This window comes from Dipodomys spectabilis, unplaced genomic scaffold (genome assembly GCF_019054845.1).
Source record: "Dipodomys spectabilis isolate Male_0828 unplaced genomic scaffold, ASM1905484v1 ptg000422l, whole genome shotgun sequence".
Taxonomy (NCBI): Eukaryota; Metazoa; Chordata; class Mammalia; order Rodentia; family Heteromyidae; genus Dipodomys; species Dipodomys spectabilis.
The window spans coordinates 1,582,501-1,600,845 of record NW_024871099.1 but is presented as its reverse complement, the minus strand read 5'-3'; the positions used below and the strand labels follow the sequence as shown (position 1 = coordinate 1,600,845).

Here is an 18,345-nt window from a genome sequence, read left to right as displayed (position 1 = left end):
AGATCAGGTCTCATGAATGTTTTCAAGACTGGCCTTGAACTTCATCCTCTGGAATTCAGCCTCCTGAATAACTAGGATTACAGGGATGAGACACCGGCACCTAAACAGGCACCTCATTCCTATAATAGTATTTTTTCCCCCAAACTCATAAAACCCCACACTAATTTAATCCTGGGCCCAACTAGATGTACATGAGGTATTTTGTCAGATTTCCAGGCCCAAGAGGAAGGAGGTGAAAATTCAAGCAACAGAAATGTCACCAACAGCGTGAGGCTATGAAGGCCACTAGATGCAAACGACCAAGGACACTGGAGGGAGGGAGAATTGGTGACATGCAGATGAATTTACTTAGTAGCATCATATTCAGTAAATGACATCTTAGTTTTGATGAGCAGACCTTGCCGGGGTTAATATATTAACATTTAGAAGCCCTGAAATCACGTGAGGGACAGATGAAGACTGCCCTGCATTTGAAACTTTCCTGTAAAACAAAATTGATTCTGGAATAAAGAAAAAAAATCCAGCATCAAATTTAAAACTTACTAAATATATAAACAAGCACCACATTGCGATCCACAGCCAGGAGGAAAATCAGCCCATGGAAAGATGTAAAAATGACAGAAAAGATGGAATTAACAAGAAGGTTTTAGAACAGCTATTATAAATAGGCTTTGACACAAAAGGAAAAGCATTAACATCCTGAAAAGATCTTTTTTAAGGCAAATACAGGGTTGGAGGCATGGCTCAGTTGGCAGCAGGCTAGCTAATGAGCAAAAGGGGCAGGTACTGAGTTCAGGTCCCAGTCTTGGACCCCAAAAAAAAAAAAACTAAAGAAAAAAAGACAATTACAAATAAAACGAAATGTATTGATATGCTCAGAAGCAAATCAGACAGTGGAGGAAAAGAATCGGTAAAGTTGGGGACACTTCAATAAAAACTATGCAAAATGAAACACATAAAAAGATCAGAACAAACATGAACTCTGATGGGGTAATAAGGGCTGGGCCATAGATATTTGTACTTGGAGTTCCAGAGGAGAGAGAGGTACAGAACAAAGGATCAGCTATTTCCACCTTTAATGGAAACTCTTACATACACAGACTCAATGAGTTCAATGTCCCCCCCTCCCCCCCCCCCGCCCCCGCAAGTAAGATTAAACAGAGAAAAACCTACACATATTATAAGTAAATGCTGCAACAAAAAAAAAATATACACCATGGTCAATGGGACACAGACAAAGGACAGTGGATAAACATCTGATCTTCCATATGCTAATGAAAAAAGTAATCTATTGACCTCGATTTCTATCCCTAGCAAAAATACTTTTCAAGAATAAAGGCAAAGTAACTTTTTCAAGGGAAAAAAAACAACTTGATCTAGAACACTGGTAATAAAATAATCATTAAAGGAAGTTCGGGCTGAGGGGAAATAAAATCAGATGGAAACTTCAGCATGAGCAAGTGAAGAGATCTTGAAATACTCATTCATGGGTACATTTTTTTTTTCTTAATTATTTAAAGCCAGGCATTGAGGGCTCAACCCTCAAACTCTAGCTATTCAGGAGGTTGAGATCTGAAGGATCACTGTTTGTAGCCAGTCTGAGAAGAATAGCCTTGTGACTCTATCTCCACAATAACCAGCAAAAAGCCAGGTTAGAAGGATGGCTCAAGGGGCAGAGTGCCAGCCATGCAAATGAAATGGGAAGTACTGAGTTCAAGCCCTGACATTGACAAAAAGTAACATCAACAAAAATAAATAAAAAACTAACAAGCAGGGTATTCTAGGTATTGTCAAGTAATTCTATGTCCAGCAAAAAAAAAATAAAAGCCTTTAAAAAACAAAGACACTGGGGCTGGGAAGGTGGCTCAGTGGTAGAGCACTTGTCTTGCATGCATGAGGCCCTGGGTTCGATTCCTCAGCACCACATAAGCAGAAAAAGCCAGAAGCAGCTCTGTGGCTCAAGTGGTAGAGCGTTCACATTGAGCTGAAGAGCTCAGGGACAGCACCCAGGCCCAGAGTTCAGGCCCCACGACCAACCAAAAAATATATATATACTCCAAATAAATAATGACAGAAAATTTGTTGCCACTGAAATTTTCTTAGAGAATAAAATAAAAAAAAACAGCCAGCAGTAAACTCTAAATACTGTCAAATAATTCTATGTCTAGTAAAACCAGACTTTAAAAGTAGTCCAAATAAATACAAAAAAAATTGTTGCCACTAAAATTTTCTTCCAAGGATGAAAAGAAATGACAGCAGATGGCAACTTGAATCCACATAAAAAATTAAGAGCACCTGTAAAGGTAATTATGCAAGCAACTATAAATGGCAATGTAAATGCATTTTTAAATTTTTCCTTATTTAAAAAATGATCACACAGAAAAATGATAAGTAGGTCCATTATGGTAAGAGGACAAAGGAAGAGGGTAGGTCTCAGCAATTCAGAAGCCAGGTCCACATTTGGCCGGAAGTTATTATTCTGAACTAGACCACCGGGTTACGAACCATACTGTAACCATCAGAGCAACTCTGAAGAACCAACCAAGAGCCACAGCAAGCGACCGGAGAGGCATCTGAAAGAGAGAGACCCCTCAGCCCCAGAAGTGTGAGGAAATACACTCGTGCAAAAGAAGGAAAAGAAAGATACATTGAAAAAACAATTATTTAACACAACTAACTAGGATGGATGGATGAAGACACAGAGATGTGATAGATGAAATGAGAGAGAGGGAGGGTGGGGAGAAAGGAAGGAAGAAAGGAAGGAAGGGAGGGAGGGAGGCAGGGAGGGAAAGGAAAGGAAGGAGGGAGGGAGGAAGGGAAAGGAGGGAGGGAGGGAGGGAAAGGAAAGGAGTGAGGGAGGGAGGAAGGAAGGAAGGAAGGGAGGGAGAAGGGAGGGAGAAGGGAGGGAAGAGAGAGAAGGAGGGAAGGAAGAGAGGGAAGGAGGGAGGGATGGAAAGGAAATAAAAGAGGAAGGGAGAGTAGGAGGGGAAGGAGGACAGTAAAGATTAGGTGATTTTTATTTAATTTTTGGTCGGTGGTGGGGCTTGAACTCTAGGCCTGGGCGCAATCCCTCAGCTCAAGGCTAGCACTCTACCCCTTTGAGCCACAGTGCTGCTTCCAGTTTACAGGTGGTCACTTAGAGGTATGTCTCACAGACTTTTCTGCCTAGGCTGGCTTTGAGCTGCAATTGTCAGATCTCAGCTTCCTAAGTAGCTAGGCTTACAGATATGAGCCACCGGCGAGCCACCGGTGCTGGGCAAGGATAAGCGATTTTTTAAAAACAAGATTCAATAGCAATGTTGTCTACATGTAGACAAATGCCAAACTCAAAACTGAAAGAAAAAAAATTGCAACTCAAGTGCTAGAGAAAACGCAGGGGGTGGAGTAGGAGGGGATGGGGAGGAATGGGCTGACAGTGATCAAGGTGCACAACTAAAGGTCATAAAAATAAATGCTAGAGAAATGTATGTAATGCAAATGTAACTGTAAGCAAGCTGGTGTATTTGAGGCTTTAAGATTGTTACTAGAGAAGAGGGATTTTTGTTGTGTGTACTGCCAGTACTGGGGTTTGAACTTAGGTACAGGACACTGCCCTTGAGCTTTTTTGCTCAAAGCTAGCACTCTACCACTTGAGCCACAGTGCCACTTCAGGCTTTTGGGTGGTTAATTAGAGATACGAGTCTCAAGAACTTTTCTGACTGGGCTGGCTTCGAATTGCAATCCTCGTATCTCAGCCTCCTGATCAGCTAGGCTTACAGACATGAGCCACCAGTTCTTGGCTAAGGAAAGGTATTTTATAATACTAAAAGCATCAAAACGAATCAGAAAGATGTAGCCACACCTTCCAACAGAGTCCCATAAATACACAGGGCAAAATCCTAACAAAAATAAAAACTAGGAGTAAAAAAAAAAAAAATAACAGCTTGGGCTGGGGGTATGGCTCAAGTGCAAGGCCTTGAGTTCAAACCCTAGCAATACACAATCACAGCTTATGGTCTAAATACTCCTCTCCCAATTATGACAAGGAAAAATAAATCAGCAAGAACACAGAAGCCACTATTAATAAACTTGACATCTGTAGAATACATAGTTTTTAAAGCACACAGGAAAGAACACAATTACTCATTTAAAAAGTCAATGGAAGCTGGGCACCGGTGGCTCACCCCTATAATCCTAGCAACTTAGGAGGCTGAGATCTGAGGATCGCGATTCAGAGCCAGCTCAGGCAGGTAAGTCTGTAAGACTCATCTCCAATTAACCAACTCAAAACTGGAAGTGGCACTGTAGCTCCAAGTGGTGAAGTGCTAGCCTTGAGCAAAAAGAGCTCAGGGACAGCACTCAGGCCCTGAGTTCAAGCCCCATGACCAAAAAAAGCAAAAAAAAGTTAAACCAACACATCAATGGAGGAACAATGGGTGAACTAATGCAGCATGGGTATTCGCTGGACATATGTGGGAAATGAACTATATGACTTGTGGGTGGGGCCAGGAGGGGAAAACTGAGAGGGAGGGAAAAAGTGGAAGAGTGAGGGAAGGGGCAACATTATTCTAAATGAAATGTGCTCATTACTTGGCTTATGTAACTGTAACCCCTCTACACACCACCTTCATAATCATGTATTTTTTAATCAATGGTCTGGGTACTGGTGGATTATACCTATAATCCTACTCAGGAGGCTAACAGCTTATCTCTGAGATACGTATCTCAAATTAACTACCAGAAAACTGGAAGTTGAGCAGTGACTCAAAGTGATAGAGCACTAGCCATAAGAAAAAAGAAAGAAAAAAGCTGTCAGGGACAGCACTCAAGCCCTGACTTCAAGCCCCATGATCAACAAAAATCCCTCAATGGACTTTGGTAGACTAAATATATACTAAGCATATTCTTCATAGACTACAGAATTAAAGTAGGAATCAAGAACGGAAAGACAGTGGAACTACTACTAAGTTTAGGAATTAAACAGTACCTATCTAAATTACCCGGGGATCAAAGACTTCTCAAGAGAAGTTACACTGATGTTTGTGTGTGCCAGTCCTGGGGCTTGAACTCAGGGTACTATTCTCTAGCTTTTTCCCTTAAGGCTGGTGCTCCACCACTTGAGTCACTTCCAGCTTTGTGCTGGTTCACTGGAGATGTGTTATTGACATTCGTGACTGGCCAGGTGTGAACCACCAGTGCCAAATAGGACTAAGGTATGGGGGCAATTAGTCCTCTTGGTTTAGATTAGAACTGACATCAACTGAAAAAAACCTTAAAAGTACAACATGTATGCAACTGACTAAAACTGTCAACAGACCGTTCACAGGGTCAGGCATATGGTCCTCTGGGCCATATGATCCGCTAAGAAGTGGGGGGCTCACACGCACCCCTTTTCATGAAAATCCATATTCATAAAGGTTTTACAGTGGTGCTGTTCCAATTACAAGTAGCTTCTAGTTTTCTAGGACATAATTTCACTTTGTTTAAGCAAGAATTCATTAAAGCAGCTATAAATAACCTTTAAATATTGAGCCATGAATAGAGGGTTGACGGCCCTGATGGCTTATTTTAGGACTACTGCAGAATGATGTTTTAAAAGCCACATTTTAGCATCAAGCTGATGCTTAGCCCTTGCAGCTTAACTTGCAGTATGAGGACTACATTTCTCCTTTGCAAGTTTTACTACAAGTCATTTAAAAGTAGTCAAGTAACCAGCAATAATGAACATGCTGAAAAGATTGTAACAGAATTTTCCATTTCAAAAGTTTCTTGTACCAGTACTGGAACTCAGGGCCTGGGCGCTGTCCTTGAGTTTTTGTGTTCAAGGTTAGTGCTCTACCACTTCTAGTTTTTTGGTGGTTCATTGTAGGTAAGCCTCACAAATTTCAATCCTAGGCTAACTCCAAACTATGAGCTCCAGATCTCAGCCTGCTGAGGAGCTGGGATTACAGCTGTGAACCACCAGCTCACAGCCAACATCCTTTAAAAAAAAAAAAAAAGTTATCTATATAACCTTCCTGTCTCTCCCAACAGACAATCCTTGTGAAAACTTTGGTTGGGGATGGGGGAGGAGAAGGGGGGAAAGAGTATGGAATTTTTAGAATTTGAGAATGCGAGACCTTGGGGAGGTCCTGGGCTCAATACCCAGTGTCAACAAAAAAATTTAAACCAAACAAACCTCCCTGGAGGTGTGCCTCAAGTGATAAAATGCCTACCTAGTAAGTATAAAGCGGAGTTCAAACTCCAGTACTACCACCAAGAAAACAAAACATCAAACACCAAAGAACCACCTATTTACAGTGGAATTTTATACAGCCATTAGAAAGAATGAGATTATGTCATTCGCAGGGAAATGGATGTACCTACAATAAACCATGTTAAGTGAGGCAAGCCAACCTCAGAGACAAATGGCGCATGTTTCTTTAATATGCAGAAGCTAGATCTAAAATACACCAGGACATGATTAATTATACAGGACTCTAAGCACTCACACACAGTGAGACCAAAGGAAGACACTCTTAGATCACTAAGGTGCAATGCCTCTGCACCTCTGATCATATAAAATAATAATGCACTCCAGGGAAAGGGAAACAAGGTGTTCTCTTTTTCCTTTGTTTTTTTTTTTTTTTTTGAGGGGGGAGGGGATGTTTTTTTTCCAGCCCTGTGGCTTGAACTCTGGGCCTGATCGCTGTCACTGAGCTCCTTTTGCTCAAGGCTAGAACTCCTCGCCACCTGAGCCACAATGCCACTTCTGGCTTTTCCTGTGACTAATTAGAGGTAAGTCTCATGAACTCTCCTGCCTGGTCTGGCTTTGAATTGTGTACCTCGAATCTCAACTTCCTGAGTAGCTAGGATTACAGGTGTGAGCTCCTGGAGCCTAGCATCTTTTGCTGGTTTTTTGTTGTTGTTGTTGTTCTGTTTGTTCGATTATATGCAGTTTTTGTTGAGTGTTAGGGGAGACACAGAAATGGAGGGACAAAAGGTGAACTAATGAAGCAATGGTACCCACTAGACACAATGTGGAAAAAGAACTATATGAGCTGTGGGTTGGGATGAGGAGAAACTGGGAGAGCACAAGGGAAAGGGTGACAGTGTCCAGGAAGAAACGCATTCTCCACCTGACTTATGCACCTGTACTCCCTCTGTACATTACCTTTACGGTAAGAATAAAAAAATCTTAAACAAAGAGCCAAACAAGAATGTGGTATGTAATAAATGTAGCTTATGTATTAGTTAATTGTAAACCATGAAGTCATTTAGAGACCCAAGTTTCATAAAACTTTTATTTGAGAAAAAAAAAAAAAAAACAGAAAGCATAAACATTTTACAAAATACCATTCTTGCAAATGGAAGCCACTTTCCCAGAGGTCACACACAATTCTGCAGTGTGGGGCTGGGGATGTGGCTAAACTGGTAGAGCACTAGCCAATAAGCAAAAGCGGCCCCGGGTACTGAGTTTGAGTCCCGGTCTCAGACCTAGAAAACAGAAAAGCAGCACAGTGTGGCATTGAAAGGAGAGTGACTGAAACAGAACCACCTCGATGTAGAACCTACAAGACATTCTTTTTTTTTTTTAATTTTATTTTAAAGTGCCTTGAAAATGTGAATGCGGAGGGACAGAACGGATGAACTGATTTGAAATTTTAAGAAGTTTCTTTCCCATGGACCATACACATCACGGCTGGTACCGCATGGCCTGTATTTAGTCTGAAACACGAAAAAACAATGCAGGCCAACTGCACCCACTGAAAACAATCACAGCTGTGCTGGCAGCAGAGAAAGCCAACCTGGGCGACTCTGGGAGGAGAGAACCCAAGAAGACTGTGCGCACAGACTGGTGGCCCGCCCCAGTGAGAAGTGCTGTGTCCACCTGCCTCCCAGGCCCGAGTTCAAACCGCCTGGCGTAGGGGCTGCACAGGTGAGCGGGCATATGCAGCCTGAGCAGGCCCAGCTGGCGAGGCCTAACTTTTCTGCTGCTGTCGGGCAGCTTTGAACTTGGAAACCCGCTTTGCAGGCTCTTCGGCTGCTTCTGGCATGCGTTCTGGAATGGTGGGCAGTCCGGGAGGAGCGATGGCGGGGTGTGTTGTTGGAGAGGGTAAAAAGTCCTTTTCTATCACTGTTCCAGAAAAAGCCTATGAGACAAGGAGACCAGATGTAAGATGCCCAGGGTCTCTGCTCCTGGCCACCCAGCTGACACTCCCCACTGAAGACATTAACAACAGAATCTAACTGTGTAGCGAACCAAGGCCCACTGAAAGTCTTCAGCCGGGCACTTGTGCTCATACCTACTATTACTCAGGAGGCTAAGATCTGAGGATCATAGTTCAGAGCCAGCCCAGGAAGGAAAGTCCATGAGACTCTTATCTCCAATGAACCAACAAACAGCCGGAAGTAAAACTGTGGCTCAAGTGGTAGAGCACTAGCCTTAAGCAAAATAAGGGACAGTGCTCGGGCCCTGAGTTCGAGCCCCAGGACTAGCACACATGCAGAAACAAACAAAAAGTCACAGGACCTCATTAATTCTAGGCTCTGCTTTCGATAATCATTTGTCAAATATACTGACACCAGGAAACTGTGTACTGTAATATTAAAATCATTCAAACCAATTTTTGGGAAACTACAGTGGTCTTGAAGTTTTAATACCTCATGTAGCACATGTTGTGTTTTGGGCTAGAACGTCAATTACCTGGTTTACATGAAATAAATTACCAATGGGCCTGAGGAGTTTTTTGTTTTGTTTTGGTGCCAGTACTGGGGCTTGCTTGCACTGAGGGCCTGGGCATTTGTATCTAGCATCTTCACTCAAGGCTGGTGCTACAGCCACTTGAGCCACAACTCCATGGCTGGCTTTTGGTGGTTCACTGGAGATAAGAGTCTCATGGATTTCTCTGCCTGGGCTAAGAACAGCAATCCTATGATCACTGCCTCCTGAGTGGCTTCCCCATGACGTTGGAAAGGAGGAAGAAAAGAGGCAGTGGGAGAAGCAGGGGTTAATCAGCACTGACTGACCTGGGGCCGCTGCCCCCCGGGGGGCTCCTCCAGGAGGCCTGGGCCGGCCTCCCCCGCCTCGCCGCTGGACTCCGTCTCACAGCTGAGGCTCCGCAGCACGGTGCGCCGCTCGTCGGGCTCAGCCGCGCTGCTCTCGCTGGTGTCGCTGCACACGCTGTTCTCCCGGCTGCGCGACTTCAGGATGGACTTGCGTGGGACATACTCACCATTCACCACATCCACGAAAACCCTGGACATCCAGAAACACGCAGCATTGCTAGGGGAGCCTGCAGCCATCCATGACACCCCAGAGCCCATCTAACTTTCCTTGTTAACGTACCCCTGCAATACCAGCCAGCTAGGAGGCCAAGAGCTGAGGACAGCAGTTAGAAGCCAGACAGGGCAGAAAAATCCATGAGACTCATCTCCAATGAACTGCAAAAAGCCAAAAGTGGAGATGTGGCTCAAGTGGTAGAAAGCCAGCTCATAGTGAAAAAGCTCAGGGACAACATCTAACCCCTGAGTTTCATCCCTACTATTGCTTAAGTAAGTGAAAATAAATTAAAAAAAGAGCCAAGTGCTGGTGGCTTATGCCTGTGGCCCCAGGTACTCAGGAGGCTGAGATCTTGGGATCATGGTTAGAAGCCAGTCTGGGTAGGAAAGTCTTTGGGACTCTTTCTTTCCAATGAACCATCAAAAAGGCCAGAAGTAGAGGTGTGGCTCAAGTGGTAGAGTGCTAACTAGTCTTCAATGAAAAAGGGAAAAACAAAGAGACAGTGCCCAGGCCCTGAGCGCAAGCCCCAGGACTGGCAAAGGGCATGCACAAAAGTTGGGCACCACCCATAATCCCGGCTACTCAGAGGAGGCTTAGATCTGAGGATTGCAGTTCAAAGCTAGCCCAGGCAAGAAAATCCATGGGACGGTTATCTCCCATTAACTACAGAAAGCCAGAAGGGGAGCTGTGACCCAAGTGGAAGAGCACAAAAGCTCAGGGACAGAGCCCAGGCCCAGAGTTCAAGTCCCAAAACGAGAAAAAATAAAATAAAAAAATAAATCCAGTGGAGCATCCTCAGGACTGGACACCGCCCTGCAAGCACTGAGCTGCCCCCAGGACTATGCACACGGCCTCCTATCCAGCATCATCCTTACTCCCAGCCCAGGCCTGGGTGTGAAAGCTGGGGCTGGAAGGGGTGGGCGGCTGGTCTGCTGTCCTGCACACGGGGCCCAGCCACACACCTGTAAATGTCAGCCGGGGTCTTGATGGTGGGCAGCTCATGGGCACCATGGCCACTGCTGGTGCTCTTGCGCTTCCGCTTGGCTTCTTCTTTCTTTTCACTGAACTTCAAGGTGGTGTTTTTCCCAGTATTTATTCGAACCTAAAAGTTGCAATTTAAAAAATAATCGTTTTTTTCTTTTAAAAAGCATAGAAACCTTTTTGAGAAATCAGGACGCATGCTAGAGAGAATGATGCGCGTAATGAGGAACAAGGGGAGCCCATGCATGGGCTGTGACGTTAGTGATGGTCCCGTGTGACAGGGTCTTTCCCTGACACAGTTCTGCCCCTGAGTGACATCATCCCAGCAAGCAAGCCAGCCCCACATGGAAAGCGAAACACATTTCAGCTAAATTGTTGTTTTTGTCAGTTGTGGGGACTGAACTCTGGGCCTGGGCGCTGTCCCTCAGCTCTTCAGCTCAAGGCTAGCGCTCTACCACTTGAGTCACAGTGCCACTTCCGGCTTTTTTCTTTTTGCTTATGTGGTGCTGAGGAATCGAACCCAGGGCCTCATGCATGCAAGGCAAGTGCTCTACACTGAGCCACCTACCCAGCCCTAAATGGTTCTTTGTGGTTTTGTTTTGTTTTGTTTTTTTGGGGGGGGAGGGTGCCAATATTGGGACTTACATTTAGGGCCTGAGCACTATCCCTTAGCTTTTTCAAAAACTCAAGGCTGGCATTGTACAATCAATCTCTACTTCCAGTTTCCTGGTGGTTCACTAGAGATCAAGAGTCTCACGAACTTTCCTACCCTGGCTGGCTTTGAACTGTGATTCTCAAATCTTAGCCTCCTGAGCAGCCAGGATTATATGCTTCGCTTAAATGTTACATTTATTATAAGCTTCACCTCATCCCATTTCTTTGGTGTGTTTAGCTTAAAGTGTGCATCTTCAAATTAACCAAAAAGGAACAGTAAAATCTGGATGACATTTAAGTCAAAAAGCAGTTATGAGATAGTGCTTCATTATTTTAAATTCTTTTAACACTTGGAATTTCAGAAAACGAGTCTAAAACATAAAAACCCACTCAGTTGAGAATTAAATGTTAGTGTTCCGTTACACCAAATACTTCCTATGTCATCCCTCCAAGTGTTATTTTCCTGTATTATCTAAATGAAAATAGGAAAAATTAAAAAACTGGAAAAAAAAACTCACATAGGGTGCCAGTGGTTCACACCTACAATTGTAGCTGCACAGGAGGCTGAGATCTGAAGGAGTCTGCATTTCAAGGCCAGCCTAGGTAGAAAAGCTCACTAGACTCCATTTCTAAAACCACCAGCAAAATAACAGGGCTGGAGCCGGGCGCTGGTGGCTCACGCCTATAATCCTAGCTACTCAGGAGGCTGAGAACTGAGGATTACGGTTCAAAGCCAGCCCGGGCAGGAAAGACCGTGAGACTATCTCCAATAAACCACCAGAAAACCGAAAATGGCGCTGTAGCTCAAGTGGTAGAGCGCTCGGGTTGAGCTGAAGAGCTGAGGGACAGCGCCCAGGCCCAGAGTTCAAGCCCCACGACCGACAAAAAAAAAAAAAAAATAGCAGGGCTGGGCTTGGCCCTAGTGGCTCACGCCTATGATCTTAACTACTCAGGAGGCTGAGATCTGAGGATCACAGTTCAAAGCCAGCCCAGGCAGGAAAGTCTATGAGACTCTTATCTCCAATTAACCAACAGAAAACCAGAAGTGGCGCTGTGGCTCAAGTGGTAGAGCACTAACCTTGAGCTGAAGAGCTCAGGGACAGAGCCCAGGCCCAGAGTTCAAGCCCCACAAAAAAAAAAAAAGAATCACTGTCAACATTTTTCTCTTTGTAAGAAAAATAAAATCAGCTCATTGCTGTCATCCTAGCTACTCAAGAGGCTGAGATCTGAGGATCACAGGTCAACCAGCCTGGACAGGAAAACCTATCTCCAACAGACCAGCAAAAAGCCAGAAGTGGAGGTATGGCTCAAATGATAAGAGACTTGAACAAAAAAGCCAACAGATGAAAGGAGGGGGAATAAGAAGAGGAAGAAGAGGAAGAGGAAAGGGGAAAGGAAGGATGGATGACATTTAATGATCATATTATATAGAAAATGAGTCAAGTTATAAAGTATACAAACCCTCTTAGGTTCAACAGTATGAGAAAAATAGATGGTTGGTACAGAATTGTCTCCAACCCCTGAAGCACACGGGTGGTTCTCCTTATTGCCATCTTCATCCCCATCATCGTCGTCGTCATCATCCCCATCACTGTCATCTTCCTTGCTGTGGTAAGAGTTTGAGCCATTCACTGGACATAGCGGTAGACCACTGAGCAGGGCTGAGCTAGGAGCAAGCTTCCAATCACTGCTGGGAGTGAAGGGGCCATGGGCTTCACCGCCCCCAGGCCCACATGCCTTCTGCTCCTCCTTTTCCTCTTCAGAGGAGTGCTCATTTCCGCCATTTGCAATCACAGTGTCAGGCTTACTGCCAAAGAAACAATATTAACAACAACATGAGATGAAAACACATCAGAACTGTAATGTTTGCAATTTTCAATTCATTTTAATGAAAAAATTTAAGATTGTATGTGTGTGCTTGAAAGCAGGGCCTGGGCTAGTGCTCTACTACTTGAACCACAACTCTACTTTCAGCTTTTTTGCTGGTTAATTGGACATAAAAGTCTCACAGACATCCTGCCTGGGCTGGCTTCAAACTACAATCTTTAGATCTCAGCCTTCTGAGTAGCTGGGATTACAAGCCTGAGCCACTGGCACCCAGTTTCTATATATATTTAAACTATCTAGGTTAAAAGAGGACAACAGTAAAAACTGATGATTTTTTTTTGGGGGGGGGGGGGGGTCGGTCGTGGGGTTTGAACTCTGGGCCTGAGCGCTGTCCCTCAGCTCTTCAGCTCAAGGCTAGCGCTCTACCATTTGAGCTACAACGCCACTTTCAGTTTTCTGGTAGTTTATTGGAGATGAGTCTCACAGACTTTCCTGCCCAGGCTGGCTTTCAACCGCAATCCTCACTCAGATCTCAGCCTCCTGAGCAGCTAGGATTACAGGCGTGAGCCACCAGTGCCCGGCAAAACAGATAAATTTTTAAAATATAAGTTTTGAAGTAAATTAACAAAACATTAGTTTCTGTGCCACTTCTGCATACTGGAATTATTCTAGCATAAACAGATCACAGGAGAGGAACTTTTGTCACAAGGTATTGGCCAGACACAATATAAATACAGTATCAATAGTATAATAAGAAACTCAAAGAATATATATTTCTAGCTAGATGCCAGTGTCTCATACCTGTGTATGAACACCTGCTTCATTCTATACAGGCTTTGAGAACCTTACAAAAATAACAAAAACAAAAAGGCACTATCACTGAAGTAACATAATGCAAAAATAAAAAGAATCCTGACTTAAAATCACCAGATTCAATGGTGGTTTGAAGAAATTAAACAGTGGCAGTTAATCTAAAAGCAACAGCAACCAAAAAGACCTAGGTAATGTGTAGGGGAGACAGCAGGGGGGAACACTCTTCTGTGCCTTTTGTCCTTTTTCCCCCCCACAGAAACTTACTATGCATATGTTATGTCACTTAAGGCAAAATAATATAGAAACTTCTGTGGTAGCAAGCATCGTTTAGTACTTTGACAATTCAAAGTGACTGCTAATGTGTATTTCAAATAGCAGTTTGGTGAAGTTCCTTGTACCTGAGCAGATTAGAAATTGCCTGTTCAATAAACAGAAAGGCTTACAAACACAAGGCAAGGCCAAACAATTTTCAGAATCAAACTCAAAGGAAATTGATGTTTTGAAAAAGTCACTCAAAGACAAAACACTATCATCCTGAGTACAGCATGAAAACACATGCTGGGTGTGGCTCAGTGGAAGATGGCTTGCCTAGTATTCTTAAAGCCCTGGGTTCAATTCTCTGCATCATTTTTTTAAAAAAAGTTAATCTTTGCCGGGTGCCGGTGGCTCACGCTTGTAATCCTAGCTACTTAGGAGGCTGAGATCTGAGGATCACAGTTCAAAACCAGCCCAGGCAGGAAAGTCCATGAGACTCTTATCTCCAATAAACCACTAGAAAACCAGAAGTGGTGCTGTGGCTCAGCAGTAGAGCACTCACCTAGAGCTGAAGAGTGCAGGGGCAGAGCCCAAGCCCAGAGTTCAAGCCCCACGACTGACCAAAAAAAAAAAAAGTTAATCTTTTAAAAACTTACATAATATATCCATCACTAAGAAAAACCAATTATATGATAAAATATAATATAAAAATAAAATGAAAATATGTAATACAAAAATAAAAATAAAAAATGAAGATGAGATTTTGGGGATTTTTGTTTTGTTTTGATGCCAGTACTTGGGCTTGAACTAAGGGCCTGTGCACTGTCCCTGAGATGTTTCTGCAAGGCTGGTGCCCTACCACTTGAACCACAGCATCACTTCCAGCTTTTTCAGTGATTAAGTGGGATAAGAGTCTTTCAGATTTTCCTTTCCTGGTATGACTTTGAACCATGATACTCAGATCTCATCCTTCTGAGTGGATGGGATTACAGGTTTGAGCTATCAGCATCGAGCCTGGTATGTGCACACATCAGACACTCCTATGGAAAGCACTGAAGCAGAGTATGGCTCATACCTAGCAAGCATCAGACTCTGAGGTCCAACCCAATACAGAAAAGAAAGGGTCATGGGGGAGAAGGGAAAAGAAAGTACTCTAGAGAGTACTCTTGGAGTGGGAAAATGGGCAATTTAACATGGTATGGTTTGCTGCTTGATTCCAATGAGCACATACCACCTTATTAACGAGGGACTGCGGATGAAGCACAGCTCTTGGAAAACTAATCTGTCCTGAGATACCTGTCAAGTTCACCCAGCAATTCTTCTTGCCTTTCCAGTTCTTCAAGTCGAGCCCACAGTTCCTTGTCAGCTAGCAAATCCTTAGATTTTGAATCATTGGCAAAATCAGCTTCAAAAAGACCTGAAGTTTTTGGTTTGGAATGAGGCTTATGAGCAATTCGTTGCTTTCCTATTTTATAAAAAGACAATAAAAAAATGTAATTGTTAGTATTTTTATTTTGTTAGTCATAGGACTTGAACTCAGGGCCTAGGCACTGTCCCTGAGCTCTTTTTGCTCTAGGCTACTGCTCTACCACTTTGAGCCACAGGTCCACTTTTGCTTTTCTGGTGGTTAACTGAAGTTAAGAGTCTCACAGACTTAGCCTTAGCTGGCTTCCTCAGATGGTCCTCAGATCTCAGCCTCCTAAGCAACTAGGATTACAGGCATGAATCACCAGCACCCAGCATGATTGCTAATATTAAAAATCAAATACAAACAAAAAAACCCACATTATTCTAACTCTATAATCATTGAGATAGATGCCCAAGAGTGCTAAGGCTAGGTCACAGGGGAGTTCTATTTGAGGGATCTCCAAACTGCCTTCTACAGCGGTTGCACCAATTTTCATTTGCACAAACAGTGTAATAGGGCTCCTTTACATGGATATGGATGGCTGGATCTAGAACAAATGATGTTAAGAGAAGTCAGGCCCAGAGAGACAAAGACACATGTTTTGTCTCATCCATGGAAGTTAGATCTGAATTATGTACACAAACATGTTGACTAAAGTATGGCCATCGAACTATTCAAGGTACATATGTAGAAATGGAAGTAGGTAATTTGAGTGGAGGGGTGACATTGATCAAAATGCACAGCACTCAAATGGAAATGTTGAATTGTAACCCCTTTGTACAACAACTTAAAAGATAAAATTCTAGCTGGGTGCCAGTGGCTCCTGCCTATAATCCTAGCTACTCAAGAGGCTGAGATCTGAGGATCACAGTTCAAAGCTAGCCCAGGCATGAAAGGCTGTAAGACTCTTAAATTAACCACCAGAAAACCGGAAGTGGCGCTGTGGTTCAAGTAGTAGAGTGCTTGCCTTGAGCTGAAGAGCTCAAGGACAGTAACCAGGCCCAGAGTTCAAGCCCCATGACCGACAAGGAAAAAAAAAAAAAAAAGATAAATTCTAATAAAACCCACATACAAAAGCCTAGCTTTTGGTGAGGTTTTCTTTTTCTTTTTTTAAATATACCAATCCTGGGGCTTGAATTCAGAGCCTGGGCCGTTGTCCCTGAGCTTTTTTGCTCAAGGTTAATGCTCTACCACTTAAGCCACAGCTCTACATCTAGATTTTTAGTGCTTAACTGGAGGTAAGAGTCTCACAGACTTTCCCGTCCAGCTGGCTTTGAACTACAATCCTCAGATCTCAGCCTTCTGAGTAACTGGGATGACAGGCATGAGCCACTGGCACCCAGATGAGGTTTTCTTTGGGAAGAAGGATGTGGAGATGTGTGTGATTTTTAGGCGGGGGGAGGGGGAGGGGGAGGGGGGATGTCTATATGGATCTCAGGAGTCACAGACCCGCAGGACCACATCCCTGGGGACTATTTCAGGAATATTCTGTGCTTGAGCACTGTGGCTCAAGCAGCAGAGCGCTAGCCTTGAGCTGAAGAGCTGAGGGACAGCACCCAAAAGCCCAGAGTTCAAGCCTCATGACCAACAACAACAACAACAACAAAAAGACTATTCTGCTTTGCATTTTAAAAAAGTAATTGTATTGTTCTTATTAAGATATTGTAAGCTAGGTGCAGGTGGCTCATGCCTGTAATCCTAGCTACTCAGGAGGCTGAGATCTGAGGATCACGGTCCAAGCCAGCCCGAATAAGGAAAGTCTGTGAGACTCTTATCTCCAATTAACCACCAGAAAACCAGAAGTGGCCTTGTGGCTCAAGTGGTAGAGCACTAGGGACAGCGCCCAGGCCCAGAGTTCAAGCCTCATGACTGACAAAAAAAAAAAAAAGATATTGTACAGAGGGGTTACTGTTTTGTAAGTCAGGTAATGTAATGAGTCCAATTCTTTTTGGACAATGTTCCCCCCCTTTCTTCACTTTCCCCAGTTCCACCCTCCCATCCCTGCCCTCAAGTTGCATTGTTCATTTTACTTTACATTTTTTAAAGTACATTTTTTTAACAAAGCAAATAAAAAATCTGAAGAGCCAGGAGCTAGTGGCTCTCATTTTACTTTACATTTTTTAAAGTACATTTTTTTTTCTTTAACAAAGCAAATAAAAAAATCTGAAGAGCCAGGAGCTAGTGGCTCCTGTCTATAATCCCAGCTACTCAGGAGATTGAGATCTCAGGATCCTGGTTCAGAATCAGCTAGGGGAGATGTCTATCTCTTAACCAGCAAAAACTTGGAAGTGGAGCTATGGTACAAGTGGTAGAGCACTAGTCTTGAACAAAATACCTTGAATTATAGCACACAGGCCTTGAGTTCAAGCCCAGTACCAGCACAAAATAAATGGATGAATGGGTATAGCAAAGGTATCTTCTAACTTGGCCAAGATGAAAGATCAGGTTAGGAGTAGATTCATGTCTAGAAGACATATCTTCTGAATTATAGAGGTTTAGGATCATGAGAGAACTTTGGAAAAAAACAAGAGAGTCCCATTTAACCCACCAATCCAAAACACCTGTCAACTAGAAAAATGTCAAACTTCATGTACCCATTCAGCTTTATATGAAAATTCATATATAAATAGAAGCCATATATGCACTTGTGAATTACAAACTATTGTTACAAATCCCAAATATTTTACAAGACATCTCTTAAAATCACACCTCTCTGTACACTTAAACTAATTTTAAAATGTTAAAAATTTAAAAACCCCATTGCAACAATGAGACGTACAAGTCGTTATGTCAAAAACAAACTTTACAACTTTGGTTGTAAAGTTTGGTGGGGGGGGGGGGGGGGGGAGGAGAATGGGGGGATGGGAAGGGATGGGAAGGGGAAACAAAGGAGGAAGCAACAATGCTTGATAAGAAATGTACTCATTATCTTGCCCATGTAATTGTAACCCCTCTGTACAGTATTTTCACAATAAAAAAAATTAAAAAACCCAACATGAATGGCAAATATAATGATACTCTTACCTTTAAATTCAAAGTCACTTTTTAGGTCTTCTCTTATATCAACAATATCACCCGCAGCCTAATTTTTTCAAACAAAATAAAAAAATTAACAATAACAAATCCAGTATGTTAAAATAACCATAAAACGAGCATTCATACAACT

The 18,345-nt window shown here is 43.2% G+C and overlaps 1 protein-coding gene across 1 annotated transcript in view; it reads right to left on the bottom strand.

Moving 5' to 3' along the window:
• Window positions 1-7,271: 7,271 nt before the first annotated feature.
• The window catches only part of Uri1 (URI1 prefoldin like chaperone), a 54,807-nt gene continuing 43,733 nt past the window's right edge, over window positions 7,272-18,345 (bottom strand). The window contains exons 6-11 of the mRNA XM_042668167.1: window positions 18,204-18,261; window positions 15,068-15,236; window positions 12,338-12,683; window positions 10,204-10,343; window positions 8,989-9,217; window positions 7,272-8,111 (exon numbers count right to left, since the gene is read on the bottom strand). Of these exons, the coding sequence (XP_042524101.1) occupies window positions 7,941-8,111; window positions 8,989-9,217; window positions 10,204-10,343; window positions 12,338-12,683; window positions 15,068-15,236; window positions 18,204-18,261 (1,113 nt within the window). The 3' untranslated portion in view covers window positions 7,272-7,940. The remainder of the gene's footprint in view (window positions 8,112-8,988; window positions 9,218-10,203; window positions 10,344-12,337; window positions 12,684-15,067; window positions 15,237-18,203; window positions 18,262-18,345) is intronic.